At 43.9% G+C, this 9,829-nt stretch overlaps 1 protein-coding gene across 1 annotated transcript; it reads right to left on the bottom strand.

Annotated features, from left to right (window-relative positions):
- Positions 1–5,849: 5,849 nt before the first annotated feature.
- RSKR (ribosomal protein S6 kinase related) lies at positions 5,850–9,447 on the bottom strand. The gene is given in 13 exon segments (XM_065897853.1): positions 5,850–6,074; positions 6,508–6,618; positions 6,745–6,833; positions 6,921–7,010; positions 7,121–7,148; positions 7,405–7,445; positions 7,627–7,731; positions 7,967–8,036; positions 8,380–8,448; positions 8,581–8,664; positions 8,760–8,990; positions 8,992–9,021; positions 9,391–9,447. Coding segments are annotated over 13 exon segments (1,230 nt in total).
- Positions 9,448–9,829: the final 382 nt, after the last annotated feature.

Here is a 9,829-nt window from a genome sequence, read left to right on the forward strand (position 1 = left end):
AACCCAGAGAGGAAAAGCTATAATGTTATGAACTTCGGGGCCCTCAGGGGATGGGCTCTTCTAGAACTGTGTTGTCCAGTACCATAGCCACTAGCCACATGTGGCTATTGAGCACTTCAAATGTGGCTAGTCCAAATTGAGATGTATTATAGGTGTAAAATACAAACTAGATTTCGAAGACTTCGTATGAAAAAAGAAAAGAATAAAATATCTTATTTTAAATATTGATTGCATGTTGAAATGATATTTTAGATACATTGGGTTAAATAAAATACATTAAATTAATTTCATCTGTTTCTTTTTACCTAATTTTTAATGGGGCTACTAGCAAATTTTAAATTACTTATGAGGCTTACATTATTTCTGTTGGACAACACCGCTTTAGAAACATAATGGTGCAACCTAAAGACGCTAGAGATAACAGTTGCTTGTCTGGAAAACTGGGAGAAAGACAACAGAACACAGACTTGAGCCTGGGATTCCCCCAGACTTAGCAGAGGGAATCCCAAGGTATATGTACTTCTGGTCAATCAAAAAGGTCCAACAAATAAAACAAGGGTGAAAGGGGCAGAAAAACCAAGACAGAAAAACTCTTAAGTGCCAGTAGTAAAAGCTTGTATTATATAAAGTGTGACTTGGAATGCTTAGTCCTTGTTGCAGTTCGTATGTCAGATGCCAGCTGAGTAACCAAAGAGATAAAGTGCTTCCAGCAGCAAATTAGGAGGGATATGGAGGGTAGATGAGAGGGACAATACTATTGTAAATAGGCAACATACGCAGAATTAATTTGTTGGTGTTGTTTTGCATGAATTTTTTTTGGGGGGGAGGCCGTGCTCCATGACTTGCGGGCTTTCAGTTCCCCAACCAGGGATTGCACTCGGGCCATGGTGATGAAAGTGCCAAATCCTAACTAACCACTCGATCACCAGGGAACTCCCTGCATGATATTTTTCATTTGGCGTTTTTCAAATTATAAAAAATAAGAGATGCTCGTTGTAGCAAGTGAAACAATACAATGCAAAGACGTATTAAAGGCACAGCCTCCCCCATCCATTCTACCTGCCTGAGGTAACGAATAGTGTGTATGCCTTTATAAAAACATATGCAGGGAATTTCCTGGTGGTCCAGTGGTTAGGACTCAGCGCTTTCACTGTCATGGGCCCGGGGTTCGATCCCTGGTCAGGGAACTAAGATCCCACAAGCCATGCGGCCAAAAATTAACAACAACAACATATGTATACACACACACAAGGATTTTGTTTGTTTTTATTTACACACGCTTTTTTTTTACCCAAATTAATTGACGTGCAGACTGGGGTCTCTGGGATTGAGAGCTAGTGCCTTTCTTTTCCTCTTCTCATTACATTTGCATTACTCCCCTCTCCCTCCCAGGTTCTCTTTTTCATTCTCTCTCTCTCTCTCTCTCTCTCTCTCTCTCTCTCTCTCTCTTTCTCTCTCTCTCTCTCTCTCTCTCTCTCTCTCTCTCTCTCTCTCGCGCGCGCGCGCGCGCGCGCGCACACACACGGAGGGGAAGTAAGCATTGAGAGTCGTCTACGGAAATGGCATCATTTCTTACACTTCTGCATTTTTTTCCCACTCAATGTCTTGTATTGAGCCTTCTAAGTCAACTGATATAGATCTAATTAACTCATTCATCATTTCATATTCCATGTCCTTTTTAAAAAAATAGGTTATTTCTCTTTTCTAATTTGTGAGAGTTCTGTATTATAGACATTAACTGCCATCACATTGTATATATTTTTCTTTAGATCTATTTTTTGTCCATTGACTTTATTAATGGTATCTTTGGCTATACAAAGATAAAACATTTATGAGGTTAAGATGTTATCTTTCCTTTCAAAGCATCTGGATTTCTTATCTTGATTGATTCATTCATCTTTTATGTAAATGTTTTTTTTTTTTTTTAATTTTAAAAATTTTTATTTTTGGCTGTGTTGGGTCTTCGTTGCTGCGCGCAGGATCTCTCTGGTTGCGGGCGAGCGGGGGCTACTTTTCATTGCCGTGCGCAGGCTTCTCATTGCAGAAGCTTCTCGTTGCAGAGCACAGACCCTAGGCGTGCAGGCTTCAGTAGTTGTGGCACGCGGGCTCAGTAGTTGTGGCACACGAGCTGTAGAGCACAGGCTCAGTAGTTGTGGTGCACAGGCTTAGTTGCTCCGCGGCGTGTGGGATCTTCCCGGACCAGAGATCGAACCCGTGTCCCCTGCATTGGCAGGCGGATTCTTAACCACTGGGCCACCAGGGAAGTTCCACGCCCCCCCCCCCACCCCGTCCCGCTTTATAAAGAAACCAATCATATTGGATTATGGATTAGGGCCCACCCATAAGACCTCATTTTAACTTAATTACACCTGTAAAGACCCTATCTCCAAATACCATGACATTCTGAAGTACAGGGGTTAGGATTTCAGCATATCAATGGGGAGGGGGCACAATTCGGCCTGTAACAGGGGCTAATAATACAGTGAATATGATTTTATTCAATTTTTCAAAAAAGCTTTGACAAGACTTTTACATTGAAGACTCTATTTAAAAAAGTAAACCAAGGAATTGAGATTACCAGTTTGTTAAATCAATGAACAAGTGAACAAATGAACTGGTCAATATATGATAAAGTAACCTAGGTTAGAGGTAAGAAACAATGAGTAGAACTAAAAGGACACTTTTCTAAAAGAAGAATATAAGGTTTGGTGTTAAGACTTAATTTTTATTTTAATAAAGTATAGTTGGTTTACAGTGTTGTTTCAGGTGTACAGCTAAGTCATTCAGGTATATATATATGTGTGTATATATAAAATCTTTTTCAGGTTCTTTTCCATTATAGGTTATTACAAGACATTCAATATAGTTCCCTGTGCTATACAGTAGGTCCTTGTTATTTATAAGACTAATCTTAAATTCTTAGAAAAGATAGAAGGGAGTACAGAGCAAAATATCCATACTTAAAAGTGTATCTGATTTCTTCTAGGTAATGAAAAATCAAAATGTAGGGCTAAACTTAAAAGATCATTTCAGGTTGTATATAAAACAAATTTTTTTAAATGAATTTCATGTGAATAAGTAGAAGGTATTTATTTTTAGGTCAGTGATTCCGAATGGGGGTGGAGGGTGGCAGGAAAGAATGCCTTCCAGGGATGAGCATATCAAAACTGGGGTAGGTGTGGGGTGAAGGCAGTGCTTTTTCAAATTATACTTTACGAAACTTTTTCTGTCACTGCCTCCACTCTACCCTGAGAAACACTGCTGTAAGCACCACTGATTGAAGAGAGTATGTTAAAAATGTCCTCATTTGATAAGAAATGATTCAAACTACACTTACATGATCCTGGTCTCTAAGCTATCTAACATGACCCAGGAAAGGGACCCTAGTGACATTATGTTAACCATGTCCTAAAGACCTTAAACCAATATGCTGCTGTGACCAGAGAGGCTATATAATGTTGGGCGATCTGAACATTAATTAACACTGGGCCAGACACACAGTATCATAAAATCATCTGCATCTGCCCTTTGAAGAAGCATTACAGAAATCTGAAACCTGTCTCCCACAATGAAGAACCAGTGGTTGTATACATTAGGAAACTAGGTCCAGAGAGTTAAAATGACTTGTATAAAGACACCGAAATATTTATTGGTGGGTCTAGGCACCAGGTCTCCTAAATTCCAATCTAATACTCTTTTTTTTTTTTTTTTTTTTTTTGCGGTACGCGAGCCTCTCACTGCTGTGGCCTCTCCCGTTGCAGAGCACAGGCTCCGGATGCGCAGGCTCAGCGGCCATGACTCATGGGCCCAGCCACCAGGGAAGCCCCAATCTAATACTCTTAACTACTATTTTAGAAGCCACTGATTCCCATTTCTAGTATTCAGTATTGTTTTTTTGTTTTTTTTTAATTATTTATTTTTTGGCGTGTTGGGTCTTTGTTGCTGTGCACGGGCTTTCTCTAGTTGCAGTGAGCAGGGGCTACTCTTTGTTGCGGTGCGCAGGCTTCTCATTGTCGTGGCTTCTCTTGTTGCGGAGCATGGGCTCTAGGCGCGCAGGCTTCAGTAGTTGTGGCATGTGGGCTCAGTAGTTGTGGCTCACGGGCTCTAGAGCGCAGGCTCAGTAGTTGTGGCACACGGGCTTAGTTGCTCCACGGCATGTGGGGTCTTCCCGGGCCAGGGCTCGAACCTGTGTCCCTCGCATTGGCAGGCAGACTCTTAACCACTGTGCCACCAGGGAAGCCCCCAGTATTGGTTTTTATCCAGTGTGGCAGTTCTGGTCATTACAACTTTAAAAATATGTAATAAAGCCTAAAAAGTCTCTAAAGAGAAACAAGTGAGATAATCAAAAGGATCAAGGATACATTTATTTATTTATTTATATCTCAACTTCATTCTAAAAGGCTTACAAAGATGGAGATAATCTAGTAAGATATAAAAAAAAAGGACTAAAACAGAAAAATGAGAAGAGAATAAGGAAAGTAAAGGTCAAAAAGGAAGATGATGGAACCAAGAATGTGGCTAGCATACAAAACATAACATGAGGTCCTAAACACTTGCTGGAAGTGGGCCACAAACTGGGCTCTAAGTGGTCTAGCATCAATATGAAAAGAAAAATAGAGTCAGTTGAATATTTACTGTCTTTAAGGTAAAAACCAACCAGCAATTCAGGAAAAGAATAACTGGGTTCAGAGAAAATTTCTTCCATGCATCCTTATATAGAACATTATGAATTATAATGATAAACACCCTTTGCAGTATCCACAGCAATTAAATTTCATAGGGATTTTCATATGGATTGCCAAAGTACAATTCAGAAAAAGCAGTTCTGCAGAGGCCAATAAAATGCCAGCTATGTACAGGGCAAATCTGGCTTAATCCAGGGACAAAATTAATAAATAGTACTCAGAATACTTCCCAGACTCTCTGGTTTGGAAAGAGAGATCAGATATAACTGAAGAATAACGAAAATGAAACTTTTAAGAAGTTGGTTTAAGAAAAATGAAAAGAAGTCACAAAGGCCAGAAATGTATACAGATTTAGGGTCCAGATGATTTTCCTAAAGGAAAAGGTTCTTGAGTTACATCTCTGATCTTAAATCTCAAAGTTGATATCATGCCTCTTAATCCCTTGGTTTGCCCATCACCAACTGAAACCTGGGCCATCTAGGGAAGTGATCAGTTTAAGAATCCTTGTGTCCTTCAAAGAGGTTTTATTTTGGAAAAAATGTGTATAGCTATTCCAATTACCCCCTAGAGAAGACATTTAACCCACTCATGTTTCACTTCTTATTTTCTTCCTCACAGTAGGCTATTAGATTCACTTTTTAAATTTTTAAAAGTTAGACTGACTTTGAGCCCCCAGATCATATGTTTTACCTGCATATTTAGGGGTTGAAACAAATACCAGCTTTTGAGAACTCTGAAAAACATTCATACTGCTTCTGACAAGCCTATTAAACACATAAATAGCAGCACCTTGGGAACCCATGAAGTGCTGTTATTGCTCACAAAAGGAAACATGGCACAGAAACAAGGAGAAGGAAAAGTGGAATAAAATTCTGGCTAAAAACTGCGGGGTATAAACACTGGAGAAATGAAACAAAGGAAAAGGTCCACACTCTGATCTGAGATGTTGAATTCAGAGATGGGTTGTATGATGGAGTAAGGACTAGGGCATTGTGACTACCAACCACAGAATGCCCAGTGTGAACTCTGGTCCAACACCTAGAGGAACAGAACAATAAGAGGCTACAAAGTAAAAACAAACTGAATCATCAAGGTGGTCACACTGAATTGGCAGCAGAGGAGGTCCTCAGGTTCCCAGATGAGCCCCAACTACAGTAGAGGAGCTCAAGCCAGGCTGGGGTGCACCAGGAAGGACTCCAGATTACAGTCAAAGTCCTTGAAGAACGTGGACCCCCATGATGGACTGAGCTGGGTAGCTTGTGTCTCCATGACAAAGTTCACTGGATGCTTCTGTAGGAGCTCTGGGTCAAAGGCCACACCCCGAAAGAAAGGGTGGACCTGGAAGTGATGCAAATAACGTAGACGGTGGAGGGGATTCTGGCATAACAGCTGAAGAGAAATAGAGCATGAAGGATGAGAGACTGGGATAGGAAAGGGACTGAACAGAGAAGCTGGAAAAGGAGAAAGAAGTTCATGGATCTGTGGAGGGCAGGGAGAAGAACCCAAAAGAGTAGAGGATACGTAAAAGTGGGAGAAACAGGCTAATCTGGGGGCAAAGGTAGGAATAAAGTAGTAGTAGTGGTAAGAGAGCAGCACTAGCCCACTCTCAGAAGTGACCTGCTATGGATGGGGACGAGCTTTGGAGGACCAGGAACTCGAATAAAATTTGAAGTGTTCGTTAGAAGGCAAGTAGTGAGGTAGTACTTGATCAAGTTGGAATCCCCCCTTAATTAATCAGAGGAATGGGGAGGTATCACTTCAGTGATAGGGAAAGAAGTGAATGGTTTTTGTAGTCAAGAAGGAAAGTCATGCCCACCCTTACCTCATGGAGCAGGAGTGAGAGCCCCTGGTTAAGAGAAGCTGGGATCACAGAGTCATAGTGGGTCACACTTGCCAACATGGCCACATGATCTCTCTCTGCGGGCACTGGGAACTGAGTTAAGGGGTGGGAAGGTGTCATTGCTTAGTAAAAATAAGGCAAGACTTCCCAAGGTGGCCTTTCTTCCCACCGCAGGGCAACTCCTATCTTCTCTGCCCAACATCACTACCATTCTCTCACCTTTCCAGTTGACAGAGAGAAAAGCAAGACACCCAGGGACCACCAATCAGCAGCATGGTTGTAAGGCCCTCCACTCAGGACCTCTGGGGCTACGGATATGAAAGATACTTGTCACTGATATCTGTTGGCTATCCTCCTGCCCAATGCTTACCCACCAGCTTTAGCTTCTCTCTCACCCATGTACTGAAGAGTGCCACAGATAGTATAGGCTCGGGTTCCTTGGGGCAGGTGGCGGGACAGGCCAAAGTCTGTCAGTTTCAGATGGCCTGTGAAAAGCAAGCCATCAGCACCACTCTGTTCCAACCCTCATCAGCCATGACTTACTTCCAAACTGAGGTACCTCTCATTCTGGGACTAGGAAAAGAAAAGGACTTACCTCGTTCATCCAGAAGGATATTCTCCATCTGAAAAATCACAGGTGAGAAGTTATTCATCCTCTTCCTTTCAGTCCTCTTTCATCATGTATACTATACCTCCCAGCTGAAGAAGATGCCCTAGCTCAGCATCCAAGTCTATACTTGGAGGACCCTTGCCCAAATCCTTAACACCCATGAGGGCCCCAAGGTCAACTGTTCTCAGCAGCTCCTCCCGCCTTCTTGGACCTCTTGGAACATCTTACTGAAGTCCCTCCTTAAACAAAAAGAAAAAGCATTTAACTACCTTCACATCTCGATGGATGATGCCGAAGTCATGGAGATAGCCTGTGGATGACAGCAAGCATGGGGTGTGTGCTGAAGCTCTCCTGTCCTTCCAATTTCCCTGATAGCTCCCACCTCATTCCTATCCCTGTTCTTTGACCTCCAGAGTTAATATCAATTCTCTTCTGCCTCCCTCCCTGCTTAATTCTTCCCTCATTTCTATTACCACTCCTGTTTCACTTACACAGCACCAGGATCAGCTCAGCAGCAAAGAGACGGATGGAAGCCTCACTAAAGCAGCCAACAGCGGACCACAGGGAGTACAGATCTGCGCTGCAGTAGCTACACACTGCAAAGTAACAGAAGTCTAGGCAGTATTTGGGGGCTGCTATGCCTGGGCCCAAGGCATCGTATGCCTCCTGCCCAAACTGATGCCACCTGCTGTTCCCTCTCCCTCTGGGAGAGAGAAGTACTATGAAAAGGGGAACAGAGCAAAGGCAGAACAAGCCAAAGGGATGGGTAATCTCAGGTGGGGAGTACGGTAGAAGGACCCCTGGGAATGAGGAGAGAATCCAGTCACTCACTCATGAAGAGGTGCCGTTTTCCCTGCCAGCTGTCCCCCAAACTGTGTACAAAAGGATGGTTGATCTGTCGCTATGGACAAGAAAACAGAAGTTAGGATCAGGGTCATTGAGGATCAAGGCAGCCAAGAAGTCAGGATTTACCTTGTTGTGCAGAAAGGAAGCTGTTGCCCCACCTCTCAGTACAGGTTGCCTGCCTGGTAATCCCAGTACTAAGGAACACACTGGACATGCTGGAGAGATTTCCCTGGCAGGACCTAGAATTACTCTACTGATAGCTACTTTTCCTGGGATCTCTTGGTTGAAGCAGAGGGAGGGGTCAGAGTCAGGAAAAGCAGGACAGTTGGACAAGAAAGGTGCTTTCTCCGCCTGTGGTTTGGTTCTTCCTAGGATCCTTTCCAGGGCTCTGTGCATACCTGGATGCTGACCTCCTCTTTGCACTGCCTCAGGTTGTCCCTCTGTAAGACCTTTACCTTGGGCACCACCTATAAAAGGAGAGGAGTGATGACTCCTAGTGGGGAATAGTGTATTAAATTGTTTATTCCTCCCAACCTTTCTGGAATAAAGATTGGAGGCAGGGACTAGAGAATAATGTGGAAGAGTATCTAGGTCCCTACCTTCACCACAAATACTGCTTTCTGGCCACAGTCTAGCACCTTGAGGACAGTTCCAAAGGAGCCTTTAGCCACAAGGCCTAAAATCTGTACAGAGAAGTGGAGAACAGGGTAGTTGAGACTGATTGTTTCTAGATTTCTCCCCAAGACTGAGACCCCTTCCAGGGATTCCAATGACCTACCTTCAGCTGCTGATGCCCCCTAAGGGGCCTAATAGGAAACTCCGGCAGAAAGAGGTTGATGAACTGAGGCACTGGCCACTCAGGCAGAGGCTTCTCTACTAGCAGTGGGGCTGGCTCCAGGGGCTCCTGGTGCAGGAACTGATGCCCCTGTAGTCCCCACAGCAACTCTTTCAGACCTGACCTGGTAGTCCCCACACCTGGCCAGAGGCTCTTCTAGCCTCGGACCCAGGGGGACCCAGGGGCCCTGGATGTTGCCACCCTGCTGAGAACCAAGGGAGCCACTAAACCTGCTGCCCCTGGGGCATTACAGGTTCTGCCCATTTAGCAGGCACTCCCTCAAATCTCAACCCTAGAGATGTAAATTTGAACCCCAGGCAAAATTGCTACTGTCCTTGCTTCACACCAAGGTCTGGATTTCCTGCACACAATTAAAATCCTCTAGGAAAGTAATATTTGGATATTTTCCCGATAAGGCATCAGAGATTCAGTACTGCACCTACCATAAATACTTTGATGGTAACACCTCCCTGCCCCACCCCCACAGTGGACAACACTGTTATTACCAGTTCCCAGGCCTCAAGCTCATGCCTTTCACCTCCCCTAAACAAGCTGCCAGAGCCCCACACCCTACCTTATGAGGAGCAGCCATCTGGGCATGTTGCCCCTTCCGACAACTCACTGCTCCCATCCCCAAGCCTCTGCGCCTCCTCTCTCCTGCTAAATCTGCTGTCCCAGTTACATAAGCAGTTCCTCCCCTGATGCTGCATTACACATGAGCCCCGCCTCTTTGCCTTGTTGTTCATGACTAGAGATGCAAATGATGCAGCCAAACCTCACCCTTATCCCCAAATGCTATCGCCTGGTTAAGAATGGCTTATAGCCAGGACTAAAATGTGCAGAGACCTATCAGCATGGGACCAATGTCACATCAGAGCTGGGAAGTATCTGTGACACAGCTTCAGGCAGGAGGGAAGAAGCCACCCTCATTAGGGTGGCAGCTAGGTGTCTTGGACTGATGGGGAGAAAAGGATACAGGCTGAAACCATGCACTCAATACAATTTAAAAAAAA

This window comes from Phocoena phocoena, chromosome 19, assembly GCF_963924675.1.
Source record: "Phocoena phocoena chromosome 19, mPhoPho1.1, whole genome shotgun sequence".
Classification (NCBI taxonomy): domain Eukaryota; kingdom Metazoa; phylum Chordata; class Mammalia; order Artiodactyla; family Phocoenidae; genus Phocoena; species Phocoena phocoena.